The 24,207-nt window shown below is 43.2% G+C and overlaps 1 protein-coding gene across 1 annotated transcript in view; it reads right to left on the minus strand.

The window, feature by feature from the left end:
* wwox (WW domain containing oxidoreductase) overlaps positions 1-24,207 on the minus strand; it is a 134,308-nt gene that overhangs the window by 93,973 nt on the left and 16,128 nt on the right. Inside the window, exon 6 of the mRNA XM_056387400.1 lies at positions 5,054-5,142. Coding sequence (XP_056243375.1) covers positions 5,054-5,142 — 89 coding nt within the window. The remainder of the gene's footprint in view (positions 1-5,053; positions 5,143-24,207) is intronic.

Consider the following 24,207-nt stretch of genomic DNA (forward strand, 5'->3'; position numbering starts at 1 on the left):
TTAGACGAATGTCATTTAGGGTGGTTTTAGAACTGTGATGTTGACGAAAACCTGATTGGAAGTTGTCATAGTAGCCAATTATGGTCAAGTAGTTACTGATTGTTTAAAAATTACTTTCTTAATAACCTTGCCTATGAATGGGAGGTTTGAGATAGGCCTGTAATTACTAAGTGCAGAGGCATCCAGGTTTCTCTTTTTCAGGGGGGGTTTGATAACTGTAGTCTTAAGTGATGCTAGGAAAGTGCCTGAAAAAAGGAAGCCAGTCACAATTTGTAAAAGTTCGGATGCTAAAAACACTTTTAAAACATAGACATAAAGACTATATTTTTTGTGTTGGTATAGATTTCGTTAAGCCGTTATTCGACTGAGTGGAACTAAGACCTTGTGTTGTTTAATGTTGTAATCTTGTCATGTTGTAATGATTTTAATGTAATGTAATTATCTGATGGAAAAAAAGAAGCAAACTCATTACACTTTTTTAGCCAATATAAACTCTTGAGGTAACTGTGTAGAGGGATTTGTTAATGTATCCACAGTGGCAAATACAGCGCAAGTGTTGTTAATATTCCCATTAACAATATTAAAGAAATAAGATTGTCTAGCCCTGCATAACACAGAGTTACAGATACAGAGTCTCTCTTTAAAAAGCCTTCCTGCACCTTCTCTTTTAATTTGCTACTGCTGTGACATTTCTCCATCGTGCTTTATGTTTACCAGAGATCATTTTAACCTCGACAGATGCAATAGCACTGAGAATTTTAGAGTTAAACTGACTAAGATGGTCACACATAGACTCTGCTGTTATACTTGGTGTCATGGCTGTTGCTTCCTTAAACAGAGTGCTGCTATTCTCATTAATGCACCTCTTATTGACAATTTTAGATATAGTTTGGGTGACACAGTGGCATAAAAGGGGGATTTTCACACCAGGCTGAGGAAGAATAGTTAGGGAGAGACGGGGAGAAGAAACAAAAAAAGAGGATGGAATAGTGAGAAGTGAAGGCAGAGAAAGCAAACAAGGTGTCTTATTCCAGAGTGCGGTAGACTTTAGAGGTCTACAGAGACAGAGCATCACTAATGCTGATATGATACAGAGGTTTCCAGTGCAACTCCCAATGGCTCGACAGGTACTGTAGATACTGAATACAGTTGGCTGCAATCCAAGAGCAACAACACAATGAAAAGCAATCTCAAACCGTTTCAACACATGAGAGTGGTGGAAGTAATGGGTGTTGAGACAGGCTCTGTGTAACTACTCTGGGTAACCAAAACCCACCAACAGATCGACTCGGAAAGGCTGAGCAGAAAAGAGCAGATCAAAGGATATACGCACACACAAGTCATGATATAAAAAGCAACTGCCTTAATTCAGAGACGCAACGCATTTCCATTCTTGCAGACTTTGTGTGGGCGAGTGAGTAACGCTCCCTGCTCGCGTGCCAGTGAATGGAGATTGCTGGATTGGTCAGGGCAGTGAGAGATCCTTGTCGGTGACAGCGGCGCTCCAGCGAGCTCGAAACCACAGTAACACAGCCGAACAATCCAAACACACCCCACCAATTTTTAATTTCTTCCATTAGAATTAATTATGAGGCCGAAGGCAATTTGTGTACCCTGTGTTTAAGACTGCCTACTGGATTAATTAAAAACTGGATGCTGGAAAATTAATGTGTGAATTGTTATGCTCTGCCATAATGAGCTATCCCATGCTATTACATAGGAGTGCACTGTACGATCACCTTCAGGCCTCCGAACACACAAGGTTCATTAAAGAGCACAAACCTAGTCACAAGTCAACTTAAAGAATGCCGACCTCAGCACATTATCAACAGAGCACACACTAGCAGCGAGATATGCAAATTTTAACCCAAAATACAACAAGGTAAGGAAGTCTGACTTATTAGCTTGGTAGAAAACACATCTAAATAAATGACCTTTGTGACCTGCACATAAACTTGATAAAACAAGATATAAGAGTAAAACACCTCAGCTGCTGTGATGTCAGTGCCTGCTCTGAAACTGCTCTCAGCTAAAAAGCAAACAAATCACATTGGTTGATTTTGGCCCAGTGTTCCCCTGCCTAATAGAGTGTGAAGTACAGTTACATTGTGCTATACAAGGCAAAACTCTTGGCTCTGTCCCCAATGTACAACTGGTTAGAGGCTGCACATGAACTGTTGACCTAACTTTTCAACCTTTTACTGGAGCTGTTGTTTGAAACTAGTCCTTATGTCAGTTACAACTCTTCAGGTTATGTTTGCTTTGTTTATTTTGTTGTGAACGTGCACTGTAAAGACAGACGCCTGACAAAAAAAAAACTATGTCACTCAAAGTATATCACAAATTTGTGATCAAAAACTCCAATAACCAACTTTTCTCTGGCCGGCAGAGCGATTTCCCAGCACGCAGCTGAGATGGGCCTCTGGTGAGTCTGCTTGTAATGTAAAAAGCCTGTTAATTCAACTGCCCACCAGTTAGTCCCTCTCTCATAAGCACAAGTCTAATGAATGTCTTTAATAGGCCTATTGCCGCGTACCACAGTCCCTCTCTCCACATTAAGACCTCACACAACACTGTGTGCACTGTGCAATCTCAGCGCTGGTCAAACGAGGGTGTTAACTACCAAACAGGGAGTCATCAGTTTATATATTTACTTTAAATAACCCCCCTGGGTATGACCCCTGACCTCTATGATAATGTGGACCAGCAGAAGATATTGCCTGTGTGAGCTGGGCTCCGACTACTGGTCATTAACACTGCACTTTATTGGCAACAGCAAAACTGGTAACAACAACACGCATATAGATATGTGTACATCACTCATCCTGGTCCATATTCAAACACACACACACACCAGAACTGCAAAACTGTTAAGTGTGCAGAGTCACACAACATTTTGACAGTGTTACAGTCACCATAATAACGAATGGAGGAATGGCAGTCTAATGTGATCTTGGCTTGCATGTATTTATACAGACCACCTATTACACACAATACACTTGATATCAGAACAGGATAAATGCAGTTTAAAAAAATCACAGGTGAAAACAAATTGCATGTGTTAATTACGGACCGTTCAGTAGAAATTGTATTAGGGGCACTCTGTCAGCACTGTCCTCCATCAATTACATCCCAATGAAATTGCACTGCATTCAACAATATCAATATCCAGGTAATTTCATTTCAAAGGACAGGCAATTAAAGCAGAATTGGGGTCAATGGAACACAAAGCAGCGTGAAAGCCACTGACTAAAGCACTTAAAAGCAAGGGAGTGAGAAACGAGAGAAGGAAAAGAAAAGGACTCTGATTACATTTCACCTGTCAATGACACGCTGCAGGAGCATTATTGTGCATGCGTGTATGACTGTGTGTGTCTGTTTGTCTCTGTGTGTTTACAAAATTGTGTGAGTACATGTATGCGCACAGAATCGTCTGTGTCTGTGTGTGTGTGTCCATGCATGTATGCACATAGATGTGCGTGTTGTGTGTGCGCACTCCTGGGTGTGTTATGCCTGAAGACATACGTGCAGTAATAGAGTGGTGGTAGACTCAGACAGCTGCCCAGTGCCATTCACAGCTCAGAGCTCCCAGCCTCTACTCTGCTCTGTTCGCCTTCTGATGAGAATTAATGTACTCTGACGTCCCCTGGGACTCCCCCACTCCCCCCAAACAGCACAGCTAATGAAGAAATACAACCTTGCCAAAATACTGAGGTAGAGAGAGAGCGACACAGACAGAGAAAGAGTGAGAGACAACATGAGAGAGGGAGAAACTGAGCCACATAAACAAATTGCAAAAAGGTTGTATGCAAAAAACAAAACCAGTGGGGTTAAAGAGAGGTCAGCATACAGTACTTGACTGACGATGGGACGGACACATGTACGAAATAGGAGGGAGCTATAGGACACGGAGTGAGGGAAGCCACGGTAAGGTTTGGCTGTGACCCAAACACGTGTCCTGGATGGCCATACCCTGCCCGAGGGCTGCTACGGGCGATGACTGCCCTGCCTCTCCCCAAGGGGCTCCCCTGACACCACTACCCACACACACAAACACATTTGCACACTCCCCTGCCTAGAGACCTGCCGGTGGATGAACAGTATGGATGACAGAATACATGACCCCAAAATAGCAACTGTGCGACCGGCAACAAGACGCAAGACACATGCCGTAAAAGCTGACCACCACAAAATAAGTGCGATGAAGTCTGGTAGTCTGTTGACCAATGTCAAGCAAAACGACACAAATACACACATACACACACACACACACACACACACACTCACTCTCCTGGGGCCTTGTCCATATGGTGTCCATCAGTAACAGTTGGATCAGGATGTCCTTTAAGTATGGTGTGTAGAGGAAGTAAATGTGAAGAAGACAGTGACCAGCTTGAATGAGAGGCCCTGTTAAGTCCTCATCGCTTTTTACTTATCTGTTTCTCTCTCCCTGTGTTTCCTTTTCTTTCTCTTTTCCTGTGTAAGTCGACTGAAAAAAGCCAGACATTTGAAGTGGGACTGATGGCTACTAAAAGTCTGCCCCGAACAACTGAGAGACAGTGCCATGATTCGTTAGTTGGACTTGCTGCAATTCATTCTATTCACAAACCGTTTTATAAAGAGCTCTGACCTGTCTGTTCACAATGCCCCCCCCACTGCCCACCCCCACCCCCCCACCCCCCACTCCCTTGCTTTTGATGGTCTTTTAGATCCACACTAATTCAAGTGATTATTTTAAACATCTGAGCTTCAATTCAAAACAGGTACCTAGGATATTGGAGAAACCAGTCTAACTCTGTTTTAAGCCCAAACACACAAGTGAGAAATATAGAAAACATTCATGTGCTTGAATATCTGCACAAGCAATAGCAATGTGCACTGCCAAAGGTCACCTAAAATTAACTTTGACCCCCCTAAAATATAACATAATATAGGAAAGTAGGCATTTTGTAAGTATTGCCTCTGATCCTACCAAAACCTGCGCAACAAATATCAAAAACATCTTACAGCTGCATGTGAAAACCAGATCATTCATTCTGTGGTTTATACTCACAGTTTCTTGGCCTTGAAAGACTCAGCAAACTCCCTGACACTGCGGAGAGAGGCCAGGTCGCACATCATGGCTTCTACTCTTGCTTTGTGCTGTTGGGACAGAAAACACAAACATATGAGCAATAAGGTCACCACCATTACTTAGGGTCTTTGCCAACTGTCATCAGCTTCATCAGAAATAAACAGTTATCACAAAGCCTGGGTTCAAATAGTAAAAAGTGTTTAAATGGCAATGGAACAGGTTTTCCCCAGTAGAGTATAAGTAGAGAATAATCTGTCCATCCTGAGAGAGAGAGAGAGAGAGAGAGAGAGAGAGAGAGAGAGAGAGAGAGAGAGAGAGAGAGAGAGAGAGAGAGAGAGAGAGAGAGAGAGAGAGAGAGAGAGAGAGAGAGAGAGAGAGAGAGAGAGATATCCCTCCTGTGTGGCTGTTCTTGAGGTTTCTTCCAAATTGAGGGTCTAAGTATGAAAGATATCCTGTGCTCTGCGGATTCTAAAGCCCTTAAAGGCAAATTTGTGATTTGTGATTTTGGGCTATATTAATAAAATTGACTTGACTTGACTGCTACTATTACTCAGACTGGTAAAAATGATGTGAGAAGAGTAAGAGTGCTGACACGTGGTCACAGTCCTGTCTAAAGTCTCCTAAAGAACTCCATAGATTTTGTGCGTTCTCAGCACGTGTTTGTGTGTATGTGTGGCTCATCTTACACCATATGTTGGGGAGACAGGGTGAGGATAGGAGAGGAGCAGAGAAAGATAAATGACTTAAGAAGTGAATGCATAGCTGCATTTACACACTGAGGAAGACAGGCTAAATATTCATCATCCTCTCCATCCCACTGTAGCATTCTGCTGCAGGGCAAAGGCCTCATCAGAGACATGCAGGCCTAAAGAAGCATATGTCTTTAATAACAGCATATGACCATGTTTTTTGTCTGTGAGAAAGCATGTCAACTTAAGACTCTCTACCTGCCTTACTGTCTGTCGTTCTCTCTACTCCCTCTTGCCTTTCTCTACATCTTTATCAGAACACTCTCAACAGACAATCCAGGTTCAGTCTCCATTCAACATACGAGTTCATCTGGGACCTTGGTGTATGTTAGCACAAGTGTGTACAGTGTGAATCGAGGTGGAGCGTGTTCGGTTCAGACTAACGGTCCATTACACTCATCCCTCATGCTGGGAAGGGAAAAGCAGATATTTCTCCCAGGACTCCCAGCTGGGCTCTGGCTTCAGTAGCGCCAGGTATTCCTGATGCTACCTCTCCCCTTCGTCCTGCCCGCCATCCCAGAGGAACACTGTCAGCTCACATTACACCCCGGAAGAGCGTTCAGCGTTCCGCTCTCCACCCGCCGCCGCCACCGCTGCTGCTGCTGCTGTTCCCTTGTCAGCCTTTTCCACTGATCTGATCTCCAGTCTGTGGGCGTCATATGGGAACGTCTTTCCTCTGCGTGTCTGTCTTCGCAGAGCTAAGTGTACATGACACTCACAGCGAGGACGCTCCATGGAGCAGTGAGCACAAAGAAAACAACAAAGGGTTAAGAGCGCCTTCTGATGGAAATGTGATTCTTCAGGCATTTTACAGACACCTTAACTGCCCCAGGGTGTATTTATACATGCATACACAGGCACACGCACACCCACACACACACACAACAAATTCAATGTTGTGACTCAAGGGTATCACACCATTATCTATGCCTGAATTATTCTCTTGATGCTACTCTATACCATTATATGGATGCTATTACAAAGCATTAAAGGGCTGATTATGGCTATTATAGATATGATTATAGGGTACCTGCTTATATGATCTGCACACAGCAGTAATCACAGGTGAGAGGAGACAACTGTCTAATTTAATGACTTCTATCTGCAATATGCATTTACACTCCTAGCTACTTTTACACAGTATACATTAACAGAGATGCAGGTAAAAGGAAAAAGGCCTTAGCTGTGAAACAAATATTTGGACACCAGGTATTCATACAAGTGTAAGAGGAAGCTGAGTGATGTAATGAGAAAACTTTACAGTTTAAATGTGTGTTTAAAAAAAAAAAAGGCTTCGGTTCTTTGGAAATGGAGAATTGAATTATACAATGAGAAAAATGAAACATTACTTCCGAACAAGGTCAGAGCACGCAGCAGTGTGATCATTAACAGGTCAGTATAAGGCCTCCTCAACAGGGTAGCCCTCAGTGTGTGTATGACCAGCAGAGAAGATGAGAGCAGGTGTCAGCTTGACGAACACATATCCCCTTCTCTAGAGACAGGGGGGAAAAGGGAAGGCGAGATGGAGTAATGGGAGACCAGAGGGAGGATAGAGGGGGGTTGAAGGGGGGCCACTGGAGCAAATCCAGCAGGGAGAAGGTGAGCAGCCTGCCTGCCTGCCTGCCTGCCCGTCCGCCTACCCTCCCCCTGCAGATTGAAGTCTTGCGAAGAAAATAAAGTTTATTGCCTGGAAAGAGGGGGGGAAAAGCATGTAAAAAGCATTAAAGCGATGGAGGTGAACAATTAGACAGATGGCCAGGTTTTGGAAGGAGAAGAGGAAAAAAAGGGGTAGAAAAAGAGAGGGAGAACGCACGGCCGCAATCGTTCAGGGTTTTTATGAGGACCCTGACAACTCCTGGTCTCTTCAAGGGCGAAGGAAAAGTGAGAGGCAGCAAAGCCTCTCTGGTTAACTCTGGAGTAATCGCTGAGTGTGCAACACCACAGAGCTCGGCTCGGGGTGACAGAGCTCACCGCCCCCAGCTACACACAACCTATTGCTCCATCTAAAAGCAAAAGGCTAATTATGAATGAAACAGACGTGTAAATAAGCTTTTAGGGCTTGAAAACTCGAAATTGCGACGACTGTGTGCTCGTCTTCATGGCTGCACATCCGCAAAAGAGACGCATGTTTGAGAGAGAAAGCGGCAAGGTCACCAAGACGATAACAGGGGCATCAGATCCCTCAGCCCTCCACTCCTGCCGCCACCTCTCATCCCCCCACCCACCCACCCACCCAACACACACACACACACACACACACACACACACACACACACACACACACACCTCCAGCCGTCAGCCCAAGAGAACAGCTGTCTGTAACGTGACAATGACCTTCACGACTTTCATCAGGAGGAGGAAAAGAAGGAAGGAGGGGAAAAAGTGTGCCCCCGTGAGTTGAGGTAGCTGGCCTCTGCAGAGGTTCTCCTCATCTCTCCTGGTGTTTTCCACGTGTGTTGGGGAATGACGTGTGGTCACTGTTGTGGAGAAAGACGGAGACAGAGTGGGGGATGGAGGGGGAAGAGCTCTAATACAATTATAACTGGGACCATCCAATCCAATAAAATGAAGAGGTATTAGAGCAGGGGAGCCCCATCCTGTTCAATAAGATACTGGACCACTCTACTAACTCTTAAAACACACACATGTAGGCATACTCACACATGTGCACACACAGGTACACACACTTCGCTGACCCCTTTAATAGCACAGCAGCCGCCCCTAATGGACGCAAGCAAGTGGAACCGCCAAATAATACACTGTCTTAATGCACTAGGCTCAATCTCATCCCCCTCTCCCCTTATCCCTCTCAGCCCTCCCTCTCACACTTTAACCCCTGTTTCCATCTTCCCTCACCCCATGCTGCCCCCTCACCACCTCAGCTCCCCTTATAGATCACCAATGCAGGGACAACACTTAAGAAATCAAAAGTCCCCCCCATATAGATGAAACACTTGGCCTGCAGACCTCAGTTAACACCTCAGGCAGGGAGAGGGATGGTTAAAGAGTGAGTAGGGGAAGATAAAAAGTGAACCATTTCTATAGTTTGATATAGTTTCTCTCACTCTCTGTGAATATAAGACAACTAATATCAGTATAAAGCAATGGCAATATTCAATGGCTATATTTTTACTTGCAGGTGCGGAGGTAAGGTTTTGTAATGGCGGTGAAAGTGAATGAGCAGGGAAGACACCATGTGAAAAGGGCACCTTATAAAAGCAATTAGAGAAATGACTTTGAGCCCCTCTTCTTGCTCTGTAGATTAGAACAGGCCTCGGAGGGAGGAACAGAGAGGAACTCAGATCTCCATGACCTTGTCCGCAACACGCCACACTAAATTGGTCATCAGCTTTTAAGACTGTATTTTATCATTGATATATATTTTTAGCAAAAAGAAAAAGAGAACAGAAAGGAGGGGGGAAACCGTGGAATGTGCTGCTCGTATATCATCCTGTCACAATTATGACGTTTGTTCATAAATACCAACCAATCTCCTCTCCACCTGGCTAAGTCACATGCGCTTGTGCTTATGCACGCTCCATACACCAACAAAGAAATATGGACACACACCACGTGCGGTGAACGCACATGCACACCACAAATAAAGAAACAGACACATCTGGCTGAGTGCCTTACCGCAGATCGGAGAACTGACCTCCACACACAAAGAGACTGAATACACACTCAAGCAACATGCATTCAAACACCTAGCACAGAAATGAATTCAGACGCTCTGCACATTACAAACACAAACACACACAAACAAACAAGTGTGCACATACACATACACATCCACTTACTCACTGACATGCACACACACTGCAATTAATAGGGAGGCAGGTCTCTGGTGAGGAAGAGAAAGTGCCTGTTCAGCACATACAGGCAGAATATGCAATTTCCTCCAGTTAAGTCTGTATTAAATTGATTTCTTCTTTCTCTGAAACGGACTGGGTTTTTCCCCCCTAATGAAAGCTGGATAATCTACAGGTTTTCCCTTTCCTGAAATCAAGTTACAAATCAAGCAATTGCAGGGGCAGATATGGGAAAGGTGAAGGAAGGACATGGGATGATTTTCCAGATGAGAAACATGGAGAATGAGGCACATACGTGCTGATACTCTTAACACGGACATCAGGGGTACCTCTCTCTCTCTCTCACACACACACACACACACACACACACACACCACACACACACACACACACACACCACACACACACACACACACACACACCACACACACACACACACACACACACACACACACACAACACACACACAAACACACACACAAACACACACACACACACACACACAGGGAGTAAAGGCCAGGCCTAAGTTAAGTACTTGCTGACATTTGACGCACTGAGGGTACAGCAGGGCCATGTTAGTAAACACAGCATTAATGACTGTAATTAATGAAACATATTAATTAGTAAGCACTTCAATCAGGTAATCACTCACTGAGACCTGACAAGAAGCTGTGTAAAGGCTGCAGAGAAACACTGAACATGCTGAGAGAAAACACAAAGAAGGAGGGAGGATTTGAAATGACAAAAGGCAAAAATAACTACAGATAAACATTAAAATACTTCATTCCAACTCCTCTATTAAAAAACTGACTTAGGCAAATGTATCAGTAAGTATTGGCAGCATATGTACCTTTAATAAACAAAAGTTACTGATTATGCTGACAAAGTTAGAGTTAGACAATTACATTTTATAGTATAGGATTATTAATACTGATGCATTAACATGTAAGCAGAATTTTAATGTTATAGCTGGTTGAGGTGAAGCGAATTTAAGTACTTTATATACTGCTGTGTAATTTAATTCACTGTATAGCGATGCATTATATTTTATATGCTCATTATAGGTTTTCAAATTCTTAATCTGCAATGTAACTATGAACTTTAACTATCAAATAAATTTAGTGAAGTAAAAAGTATATTTCCCTGTAATGTAGTGGAGTAAAAGTACAGTATCATCAAATAGCAATATTCAAGTAAAGCACAAGTACAGTACAGTAATAAAGTAAATGTGCTCAGCTACTTTCCACAAATACAATATATATAATATAATATAATATAAATTTCAGACCACAGTTTAAATTGGGAATATCATGCAAAAAATACCAACAATATTAAAAATTTATAGAATGAAATAAAAACTGACAATGAGAAAAAATGTAGGAAACCATCATGATAATAGTAACATTTTTTGCATCATTAATTAGTCATTTTTTAAGTTCATTCACATTAGAGGTGTTAATACTTCAACTAAAATCATACAAATACACAAAACTCCTTGTTTGTTTGAGAACTATGTGTGCGATGTTGAGGTTGTCGCCGAAAAACATAAATAAGATATCAGAAGCAGAAGGAAAGGTGATATTTAAGCATGTGTGAGAGGCAGACTGCACACAGAAGGAAGTGCAAGAAGACTTACGCGGTGTGATCAAACCTGTTATTGGCTAACTGTTGAGAATTTCTTTACCTTTCAGGAGAGAGACAGACAGGTCAGAGAGAGAGAGAAAAATAAAGACAGAAAGAGGGAAAGAGAGACAGACAGAGAGAGAGAGAGAGAGAGAGAGACAGACAGACAGAATGAGAGAGAGACAGAGATGGGAAATGAAAAGGACAGGGCGGTCATCATAATTGCAGAGTTTGCTTTTCGGATGCAGACAGACCAGGGCCATGGGGCCTGAGGCAGATATCAGATTCCACACAAACGCACACATACACACGCACATACAAACTTACACATGCACCCATATGTACCAAAACGCACACACAAAATATTCAGCAGCCAGCCTGCGTGAGTGTTTTTTCATTAAGGCAAAGGACAGCTGATATCTTTTCAAAAGTGTTTTGTGCACATTTGTGTTCTATAGCAGATAAAGTGTGAAGTGAGATGGTAACATTCAGCTTTCAATCCTAACAATGTTATATTATAAACCTGCTCTCTGTCTTCCTATGTATATAAGTGTGTGTGCGTGTGTGTGTGTGTGTGTGTGTCTCCGTTTCTGCCTCACTTCTCCCCCTCTTCGTCCAGCGCGGAGCCTGATCAGATTTACATTAAAAAGTGATGGAGATTTAAATAATGTGTCTATGTTCTCAGAAAGACATCAAGAGATTTTCATCTTACTCTCCTCTTCCTCTCTGTCTCTTCCTCTCCATTTCCTCACCCTCTCCTGCTCCTATCTCCCCCCTCATCTCACCAACTCCATCTCCGCCAGATTCGCAGACAGTGCACATTTTCCTGCATGTCTTCAGTGTAACCGATACCCCTAACAACCAGGATTTTAATGCAATCCATATTGCTCCCTAATATTTCAGATCTCAGAATAAGCACTGGCAATTACATATTTACACCCAGCTTATTTTGCAATTCTGCACAGGGACTTTAGTGACTGGATGAACGGCACGCGCAGACTTAGAGGCTGATTATGTTGTGGTTAGATAACAATAAAGTTGGAGAAAAACAACCTAGACCCTGTGAACTTATACTGTAAATACAACTTTCTATTTGGGGGTGTCAGCAATAAAGCGCGACTCTCTCAAGTACAAAATAATGTGTTCTTTTCAAGTGTGGCGGTAATGTGATTGCTTTATCTAAACCTGCTAGTTTTTCACTGTTTAATTTCTCCTGAAACACTTGCGCCTTGTATCATCTCGGTATCTGGAGGGCTGGTAAAGAAATGCACACATTTACACATACATACACTGTGTGAACACACATCACTGTACAGAGATGATAAATTAAGCACCTTTGATTTGGTTACCCAAGCTTTTTTTGTATCAGCTTTATAAAAACATAAGCATGACATAATTGAATAAGAAAAGAATCTGGCAATTAAGAAACATGGAGGCCTTTGATGTGAGTAAGTGTATAATAGGCCTTTTGATGAGGGAGTGTTTTACACTCCGCAGGGTCTTGTATGCACTTTGATTAAAAGCTCTTTTGTTTAGCAATATTCTAAACTGCTTACCATTTTCCACTGTCACAATAGTTTAGCCTGGAAATACAAGAGATTGTGCCTTTTTTTTCACTGCTCTCTGGGATAGAGTATCTTGTTTTCTCTCACAGTAGTGACACTGAGTTAGCGTTACAAAAATAACAAATGAATGAATGGAAGAGCCGGGGATGAAATTTTTTAGAAAGGGGAAATAAAGGGGGAACAAGCAAAAGGCTAACAGTGCCACTGTCAGATATTAAACAATAATAAGAAAGTATCATTATTATAATTTTCCTATTCATGAGAACATTCATTACCGCCAACTGTAGTTGTTCAAGCACCATTTACATGATCCACCCTGTCTGCTGATAAGGTCATGTGGTTTTGCATTCTGTTACAGTGTAGCGCAAATTTGAATAACAGGATTCTCATCATGCATCTTTAGCCCCCTGTCACCTGATAATAGCTTGAAAGACTCTCGTTGAACAATGCAATAAATGCATCATGTGACCTCAGCAAAGGTCGGGGGTCAGCGAGCCACCGATTGTCAACGGAGTGCGGGCCTGACAGAGAATAAATGATGCCTTGTAAACAAATTGAATTATTGCTTTAATTCATGCAGTCTGATTCAATTTGCCCCGGAGAAGAGTCCTTCACAGGGGAACTGAGGAGTGAAGGAATGAGAGCGAAGGAGGAAGGAAAGAGGAAGAGGAGGAGAGGCGGTGGACGACGAGACGTGGACACACATCTTCTCCCTCCATCGCGACATCCCACGACGTCTTTGGCTCCACTGAAGGAGAGTAACTACATTAACAATCCTGATCATCTCACTAGACTGTGTGCTGCTTTCTGGAGATGGTGAGTCCTTCTTTTGTCTCTCAGCTAAATGTAATAAGGTTGTGTTAAATTGAGTTGGGCTGGGCCACTAGGCTGACTCCCTGCCCTGGCACGAACTGAGTGACAATAAGCAGGAGACAGATTTGAATTTCATAAACTGATATACAAACTACGTTCGGTCTGCATAAACATTTTAAGAACTTGAGTTAATAGAAGGAAAAGAAAATGTACATAAGGGTAAAAACAGACTGAGTCCAATTAGGCAGCGGTTGGGGATTGAGGATGCTTGAATTTGGAGAAATCTTTGAAAAAAATCTGTGCACTTTTATTGTGATGGGCAAATGGGAAAGCCCATCTCCTATGGTACACCCCATGAACCTAAAAAACCTTGAATGAAACATCACTATTAAGTTTGGTCTATCACCTAAAGCTGCATTAGGTCTCTCCTCAGTTTGCTCCTTAATTCCATCAGAGTAATCTCACATTATTGCCCTCTAACAGTACCCTAAACGGAGAATAAAAAGTTTGCTCCCCTCTAGCAGTGTATTACCAGGAAACAACAGGCCCTCTCCTCATTAAGTTATAGATATAAATGCTCCAAAGCATGAAATTACCCCCGAGCCTCCCTCTCCAAATAACCTGGTTTGCAAACAAATGATCCGAGCACAAGCAGTAAAAGGCAGATTATTAAAATAATAGGAGGGATTTAAATTTGCATCCACAGAACAATTCAGCAAAGGACTCTGCAATTACTCCTCCCCCTCCTCTTCCCCTGTTCATTCCACCTTTCTACTGGCAAGCAGAGTCCCTCGCTCTTTATTGTGTCCATCTGCTCTTTCTAAAAAACAGAAGCAGACTTGGCTATCTTCAGGTGTGTCTCCGAGTGTGCTAATGTGGTCAGCTACGGGAGTGTGTGCACTGACTCTGGCTGTATCTGGTGTTATTGTTTACTTTCATCAAAACCACTACCAATCTACATGTACGTACTTTCTTATTCTTCTCAGCCGCCACACTAACATCTTATTTCTCTCCTCCCATCTAACACTATGATAAATATCTAACTTTATCCTGTGACAATAACAGTCCCTCCTCCTATGCTGGAGTAAATGGGGAGCGATGAGAGGGTGAGGTGAGCAGCAACGGACGAGGCAAAGGGTGCTCAGGTCTGCATTACCTCTGAGTTATAGCCCCCATTTGCATCTCAATCAGCCTCTTTGGAGAGCCCACCACCTTGGTAACACCCCCATCACACCACAGCCACCCCGGGTAATCAGGGAGATTTAGTGGAACTGGCAGCCTACCATGGGCACCCCCTGGCTGGGGCTCGCAGCTCATTCCCAGCCCCTGGTCTTGCTAAGGGCCCTCTGGGCCACATCCAAACACAGGAGAATGGCAGCACTTAACAAGACTGAGGAAAACCAAAATAGACGAGCAGCAGGAACAAGCCATAAAACAGAGGGAAAACAAAGCACCCGAGATATTGTAATAGATGCTCCAGCATAGATGTCTGCATAGTGTTCTGTATTGCTGCCTCATTATAGCAGAAGAAAAAAGAAAACAAACTTGAACTTGTGACCTTAGGTGAGAACATTTTATCTCAGAGTTGATGATGGCACTGACACCATCCCACTGCTCCCCTGCAGCAAAAACAGGCTCTCTCCTACATGTAATGGGAGTATGTGCACCCACAAACACAAACACACACATGCACACACAGCTACATGGTGTGATTTGCAGATAGTGAATGCTCCACTTGAGAGTTGCCTCTCTAGTTAGCGCTGTCTCATGGATGAACCCTGCTAAGGTATTATTACCTACACTCAGCCCTATTGATATTGTGACTCCAGCATCTGTTCACCTCCTTGTTACTGCCTGGACCACAGCACAGCTTCCTATCTGACTGTGTGCATGGCATGTGTGTGTGTCTGTACCTGTTTGTTTGTGCGTGTGTGTGTGTGTGTATCCCGGACCTCTGGGGTGGAAAGTAGTCACTGTGCACAGTAGAAGACAAGAGGCTGAGGAGGCTAATAGAGAAACACTCGGCACACCAGGGGCCTAATCAACTGCAAAGGACATCTACCCATAGCTCCAAACGTCTCTCAAACACAGACGCACTCTGGCCTTTCTTTCTCCCTCTAATCTCACTGATACTGTAAACTCCACACGGCCCACACCGACGCCACATCACACAAAGACTTTGTAAGTGAAACTTGAAGAAAAACAACAATGAAAGAGAATGCAAGACTGGAAACCAAACTTTGCCTGCAAACACAGATGGCTCAGGTGAGTGGAGGAAAACTACACAAAAGAGAAACAGGAGGAGAGTGAGGACTGAAGATGGAGAGACTCAGAATGAGGAGCTGAGTTTCAGTTATCAGAATCAAATATTAGTGGGGGAAAAAACTGGGGAGTGGGCAACATTAATCAAAGTGTTCACCTAGTGGGCAGCCATATGGCAGATCAGCACGCCAACAGTGCAAACTTGCTGATCTTCAGTAACGGGGTGCAATTAATTCCACTGGCTGCATTCATCTCTCCCTCACACACAGAAGAAGGGGGGTAGAAAAGAAGAGGAGAGAACAGAGGAGGGTTTGTTATGACTCTTTACTCTTCCTCCTCAACTCTTTCTTCCTTTCTCTCTCTCTCTCTCTCTCTCTCTCTCTCTCTCTCTCTCTCTCTCTCTCTCTCTCTCGAAGCAGAGGAATCAAACCCAGGTGATGAATGAGGTGGACACAAGGGCCTCAGGTAGCTCCTGTGGCGATGGTGGGGGGGAGTGATGGGGGGTGGGATGAGAAAAAGTGGAGAAATTAGGAGGGTGGGAGAGGAGGAGACGGCTGTGGGCAGCACGCAGGAGAGAAGTTTATGCTTAAGATTTGGCCGAGGTATTTGTAAGTAGGCCTTAACATCAATATTTACAAGTATGTTGATTTTGCCAAGCAAGACTTTTTCAAATTCATTGCAGAAGTTAGTTCAATATTCTTCCCTATATAAAAAGCAGCACTCCTTCAGTGACTGCCATTATTACTAAGATGATGAGGACTTTATAGAGGAAAATAGTAGACAGTCAGAATGCTATTTATGAAAAACCATAATGGCACCAAAAAAACAAAGCCTCATAAATTCCCACACAAAATCCCATTATCTGTCCTACATAATAGCAGTTTCTACACAAGGCTCAGCAAATAAAACATTTTGTCTATTAAAACTCTCCAGCTCTCCCTAAAATTGTTGTAGTGCCGGTAAAATCCTTTGAACATTGGCAGAAACATTGTGCAAAGGTCTTTAATTTGCACGAATTTGTCAGAGAGAAGGAATGAAAGTTTGCTCTCTTCACAACAGAATCGCAAAAACAAAAAAACAAAAAAATGTGCAGATTATCCTCAAACGCAATCTCAGTAAATCTGAACGGAGGTCTCTCTCTCTCTGCACGATTAAACCAAATGCAGTGTTTTTTAAATCAGATATCAATTCATTAAAATGTAAATTAAAAGAGCAAACATGGTAATGATAAGTGACGTCAATCGTTTCTCTTCAAACTGGATAGAGAAAGCTTCTATGAGAAAAGATGGTCAGTGTTCGCTTGGTGAGCCGGCAGAATAAAGCAAGCACAACCTGACCTAACACACAAAACACACACACCCTCGCAGCTCTCAGGCCTCTTTTGGTTTTATGTAAAATTAGCGTCTCCCCTGGCTCTTAACACAAGCTCATCTCCATTAGCCCAACCTAGTAAAACTGACTCCTGCAAATGAGTTGTGGATATGCATTCCCCTGGCCCTCTCATCTCTCCCACCAATCCAAATACACTGCATCCGCTAGCTCACGTCCATCTCTCCGTAAGTCAGCCCATCCCACAGGCCTAGTCACCATACCACCCATACCAATATCATAAATGACTGTGGGGGAAGCCTTCATTAGGGCAACAATGCCCCTCCACTCCTCTAATCAGGGCATTTTCCTTGAGCGCATTGGGATGGTACTTTATGGCCCAAATGGGGTTCTGTTAATGAGGAAGTATACATGTCTCCATTTCCTGTCTAGCCAGGTCGGCAGTTCCTGTATTTTGCCCTTTTATAATCACAAGGCTTTTTTAATGAGCTATATCCATCTTGGTCATGCATTAAACACCACGTAGACATACAATAACAGAATAAATGAAAAGACACACACAATTAATTACACTACAAAAACACAGTAATATTCTTGCCAAACACTGTGATGTAGCCATGTGGCTTATTACCAAGCTTTGAAGATGGGAAGAAATAAATTACAAAATGAGTGTCAGTGTCAAGATATTTACATGTCTTTGTCTTTTTCAAATGGGGTGCAACTACCTACTGCACTCCAAGCAACATGAGTTTAAACCAGTATGGTGACAGCTGAATTATTGCAATGTCACAGTAAATTCTGTTAGAGTGTTCCCACATACTCTCTGCTGTTTCACATTCTGCTCTCGGCCCACTCAGTCTTCTCAATCCCCCTCTCTGCACCTCTGATCTCTCACTGTCCCTGTCTTTCCTTCTCTCCATCATCCCCTCTTCACTCCCAGGCCTCGTTGACATTAACCTGGAGCACTCACATTTTCCCATGGTTCTCCATGTTGCTCTCCACATGTCAGAGCGGGAGGCTTTATGGCCCATATCCATCAGCGTCACATGCCAGGATTTATGGGAGATGGAGTCCAAACCTGATCGCTCTGAATCAGTCTTGCTGAAGCCAACCCCTGGGCCGCTGTGGGATGTAATGGATGAGCATCCTTGCCACACCACCCCCATCTCACCTCACCTCACTCCTTCCTTCACTCTCTCCTCACCCACACTCTGCACTCTTCCCTTCATCCCTAGTGATTTTACCTCCCGCCTGCCCATCAGTCCGGCCCTCTTGCTTGCCCTAGTTGGCTCAACTTTGGTCATTCATTCAAACCTAATGGAGATTTGGTTACCAAAAAATTAATGAGGCAGACTCACTCGAGGAAATATTCAAGTGCCCATGTACCCACATGCACTCATACAGACATAAGCACATCATTCATTGCTGTGTGTAGGGTTTTATTTGGGCTAATTTATCATGACACTGTATTATTAGGCAGCAGTGCCCTTCGGAGGAGAGATGAGAGGCACCAATTAACTCTGTTCACCATTCGCTGCCACAGTCAGACCTGAATGACAAAGGTCTGTCAAATTACTCTATCTTGTAGCAGGAGAAGACGCTCTGTGGATTATCAAGTAGAAATGAATTAGAGCTAATATTTTCCTCAGACATTTGTACTGAAACTTCTGCACCTGCGCTCTAAAATACCAATAGGAGTCTGACCCAAATGACCTTTAACTACTGTTGCCACGACCGTCAAGCTTTCCATTCTCGCATGGCCCGTGTGCAGTTTACAACAATAGTGAGGGCGGATTTACTGCTTTAATTTCTCAGTAATTTTGGAAGCAGTGGGTTGATTTCTGACAGATAGAGACATAAACAGGGCAAAGTAGATTTTATCAACTGCAACAACTAAGTTAACACTGGCTCATCGAGTTGGCTGAAAACGGCATTTTCGGATGACTTTTTAAGGTTTACAGTTACCTAATTTTAAAAATAAAATATATACTTGTGATAGTTACTTGTGCTAAAAGACTGAGGCTAAAGCTGTATATTCCTGGCAAAAAGTTAACAGCCTCACCGGTTGATGAGCCATGAAGAAGACAACAAAATGAAAACACAGCAGTGTTCTTGTATTGCAGTGTAGAGTCAGATAGTGTTATCAAGAAAAAGATTGGATTTATGCTTTATTGTTCATATTTCCAAACACTGTGTTTCACTTTTAACATTACAGGAGAAAAGGCTGTTAGGTTGAGGACTAACTAATGTGTTTAACACATATAACGCTATCTCAGATAACGAGTTTGGCTGGGGTGGATGGAGTGTCATCTTTCCCAAATCTAATGGAGCAGGACAGAGCTGATAAAGATACCCTGAACTCTGATTCTGTCTCTTGCATCCAAGGATTGGACATTTGCTGTCCAGGGGAGTGATTTTGCAAAAAGTCAACAACTAAAATTGCTTTAAAAATTGCCTAAAAGTCAACTGTCCTCTCAGAAAAATAATAACCCAATCCATTATGACAGTACTGGTAGAACAAAAAGCTCACCAAAGTTTGAGACATCACACTTCCTCTTTATGGCATCCAGACCCCCCGCAGATTTAATCAGCTGAGCCCCTGTGGTCTACATATAATGTTTTGACTGTGGGAGTTAGAGGTTAGAGGTCAAACTGTGTTCACTGGTTTACAGCAGGTTTTCATTACAGAGTTATTTGATATATTTACCCAACCTGTTCACCTTCTAACCTGCCTCTATATAGAGCTGGTTATCTAAAAGTTGTACAGTAAACACACACCCACACACACGCAAGCACACACATGCTCATTTCTCGACTGGAACATGTGAAATAATATTGCCCTGCGGCCCCCCAAACAGGTCCAGACCCTAATAAAGGCTTTACACTATGAAAGAAACACAGTGAGGCAGCTCCGACACCTCTGAGCCTCCCTCAACATACAAACACACAAACACACACACACACACACACACCAGGGCTGTGCCTGGTCGCAGGTCAGGAGAGCCTGTAGCTCTCTGTAGTCCACGGGAGCAGAGCCGTTTGAACCTGTAATATGCTCCTCTCTCCCCTGGTGCCACTTGTTGGGGTTTTAGTGCAGGGGAAATTACACCTGCTCTCTAGCCTGAGACCAGCACTGACACACACACAGACGGCTGTGAAACCAGGGATTACAAACACACAGACACATGAACGCAGAGGTAAACCTCAGAAGCACCCTGCAGAGTGGGCAATCAGACTACAGCTGTATGACATATGAAGAGGGAGTGAGTGTGTGGGTGTGCATGTGTGATGTTGCATTTATATCCCAACATCACCGATCAACAAAACATTTTATAGGAGTGCTTCACACACCATTAATACACTGGTACCGTTTTGAAAGTATGAGCAGCCCAAACAGCAATAACAGATTAACAGCCCTGTTCAGCATCCACCGGGAGACCAGTTCAATGCATGGAGAGAATAAAGAATGTGACCTGGCTTTACCATCCAAATACAGAACCTGTAAGTAGAAAAATAAAGTGCTTTATCTAGATCATAGACGCAAGATCAATCCTATGTACGATAGCTGGGTACAATTAGGACACATTATGCTGCTATACTGTTCTGTAGGCCTGATCACTTGCCAATGTGTAGGCTTAATCACTGGTTAGCTAGGGAAGCCGCTTCATCATCGAAATCTTCAACCAAAATGAACACAACATCTAGCCTACTCTGCAAGTCAAATGTGAGCTGAGAGATAATCATTGATATGGGGCAGGAGAGAATGAAACTAATAAAAAGGCAGTGTATCAAAGTATCGCAGTTAAGCATTAGTCACGTGAGGGCAACTACGCCACAACTCTGGTGTTCTCTAAATGAATCCCCCTCGTCCCATGCTTGATTTATGGACCTGTAAAAACACACGTTGTTTTTAATCTACTGCTGCCTGAATCTGCCTCTCTAATGAAATGTGGATCCGTGTGTGTGTCTGTGTGTGTCCAAGGGTGTGCATGTGTGCGTGTCTGTGTGTGTCCAAGGTGTGCATGCATGTGCGTATGTGTGTTTGATAATGATGTATGGGCTGAGGTCTGATTCTTTGAGCATGAATTTTCTCTCTGATAAATATGCATTCAGTTACACAGACTGATTAAGCTGTAAACCAGTGTTAACTCTGTGTCAAAGCGCATACAAACACGCACACACACCCACAAACACGCACACACACCCACAAACACACACACACACACACACACACACACACATATACATACTTAGATGCACACTCACACATACAGTACATGAACACAACTTCCCAGAAAATAATGATAGCTGTGCCTGGGGCAGGATTGTTTGGATGCCTGCAGCGGTTCACTGATATCAGTTCCATGAGACCTGACTGCAGAGGATATCCTATAAACAACAAGGCTCAGAGACACAGCCATATCAGCAAAAGCCAACTCAAAGGAAAAGTCAAGCAAAAGTCAAGAAAGATGATTTGCAAAGTTCTCCCCCAAAATACAACAAAAATATTTTAAAAAATACTATTAATAAAAAGTAAAATAAAATAGTATATTTTTACATGGTAAAAATTAAAGATTGCCAAGTGTTTCTCATTGCTTTTGTTGTCCTGCTTTCTATTTGCTTTAAAAAAAAAAAAAAAAAAACATTCACAACTGAAAAGAAAAAAACATTCTCATCTTGTTCGCGACAGCATCATAATGATTCCACACGTTTCTTCTGGCGAGGGCATTTGACTATAGAGAGCTTTGCAGCTCTTATTCTTGAACAGCCTGACATTGAAATTTGTGACTTACAGTGTCCGAATGGTCGGACATGGCAGCTGTTGACTCGTTGTGACGCACTTGTCTGTTCAATAGCAGACAATCTCTCTGTCCTTCACAGCAAAAACAAACTGACAACAGACTACACGCATACACCGTCCTCTCCTTTTCCCTTTGTTTTTTTTCTTCCCTCTAATATGTGAAATGCAATCAGACATGGATATGTAGGGCACCAAACACATGCACGTACATACACATACATAAACTCATTAAGTTCCCATTTCATGCCTGAACATACTCTTGGTGGGTTATGAAAGATGATGAGAGACAGCATCAGACAATTTAAATCTCATGGCGACATCAAACACAGAATTACATCTAATTAGTCTATTGCATCTCTTATGAACTTTATCATGGGATCTGAGAGCCTGTGCTCGTTTCAAACTGTGCTAAAGATGCTAAAGGAGCTTGGGGTAATAGCAGATAAATGTTATAGCCAGTTGCCAGATGGTTTCTGCATTCAACATTACGTTATGTTTGCTTGTTTGGCAGACATCAACTAAGCCTGAGTCTATTTGGCTGCAGCTTATTACAACTGGCTCATCTCCTGATTTAAAACATTACAGTGTGCGCTGGACTTGTCTCTCTGTGGTCAGCACTTCTCAGACTTCAATAAAAACATTCTCTGCTGGCAGAGAGAGAAAGAGAGAGGGAAAGAGTGAAAGAGATCCAAGCAACCTCTCACCTCTCTCATCATAAGAAGCCCTCGTCCCAGGGCTATGAGCCCTCCTTCAGAGGGGAGAGTGAAGGAGTGAAGGATGAGAGTCTGTCAGGTTCAAACAACAAAGAGGTGCTGCCTTACACATCCTTCCTCAACCTGTCCCCTTCAGTGGCAGTGACATCATTTAAATCATTTAAATCCTCCCCAACATGACCTATGGCAAGTGACCCGTCATTCTAACGCTCACACCTCCATGTGAGACGGCTGCCGAACTGCTTATTTAGCAGAAAATACCACCCGGCTAACTATGTGATTTATTCAAAATTATTCCTCAACGGTGCTCCTTCACACAGAGCATTTGCCCATAGTTCACTGTGGTCCAGGCAATTAGGAGCAGGCCACACCTCTTCAGGAGACAGAGCACCTGGCTGTAGCAGACAGACATAAGGAGAAGGAGAGCTGAGCGGCGCACAGCTTTTCACGACGGGCTGGAATAACTAAGCAGAGCAGTGAGGGAGAGTGAGGGAGTGAGGAATGCAAGCCAGGCACTTTAGGATTCATTTAGGTTCCCCATCTCCCTGGTCACTTTATTAGCAGTCTGGGAAGAGTGATGCATGTCCCAAAGCTATGCAAAATGCATAATCAAGCATTTAAATACACACCATGTGGATGGGTGTGTGCAATGACCACGCACGTGCATGTACGTGTGCATATATACTGTACTTGTGACATGTATTACAGAGATGCACAATCATATACACACACACACACACACACACACGAAATGCTTTGTGCTGTTACAACCTGGAGGTATTCAACTCTTACACTTTTATACTAACAGCCTACACTACACAAAGACTCCTTTAGTATTCCCACAAGCTGCATTGTAACCGCCACCTGTGTAATGTAAAGAACTCCTCAGTGGTATATTACAGTAAACCCTATTGTAGTTTCAGAGCTTTGTGTGGTTGCTTGTTGGAGGAATCAGAGCTGGATAAATTTGAAGAAAAAAGGGGTTTCCTCATCAAATTTACATATCGCAATTCCACCCTCATTCTATCCATCCTTTCTGCTCTCTTCAGCGCCAAGCTGATGCAGAGTATAGTTGGGGATGTGGGACCTTTTTATTCCCAGTTTACAGACAGAACACAGGCAGGAAACACACAGATAAATAAGTAAATAAAGAGAGATGAGAAGGTCTCCCTGGAGAGGGGGGGTGCACGTGCTACTAATACGCAAGGAAACAGACCGATTTGCACAATGCTTCATCCTGAAAATAAGGGACAGCCGCCTCTCCCTAAATGATTCAGTGGATGCACCTGAGATTGGAGGAGAGGATTGGGAAAGCAGCGAGAGGTGGAAGCGTAGGTATAATGTTGGTATAGTCTGGGGACGGTCTGAAAAGGAGCTCTAGGGCTGCTTAAGTACAAGCTTCCACATCACCAACAACAATCTCCACCGGATTTATCTGAGCTTTAACAGTGGTGTGTCAGCACAAC

The sequence above is a fragment of the Seriola aureovittata genome, chromosome 10 (genome assembly GCF_021018895.1).
Source record: "Seriola aureovittata isolate HTS-2021-v1 ecotype China chromosome 10, ASM2101889v1, whole genome shotgun sequence".
Taxonomy (NCBI): domain Eukaryota; kingdom Metazoa; phylum Chordata; class Actinopteri; order Carangiformes; family Carangidae; genus Seriola; species Seriola aureovittata.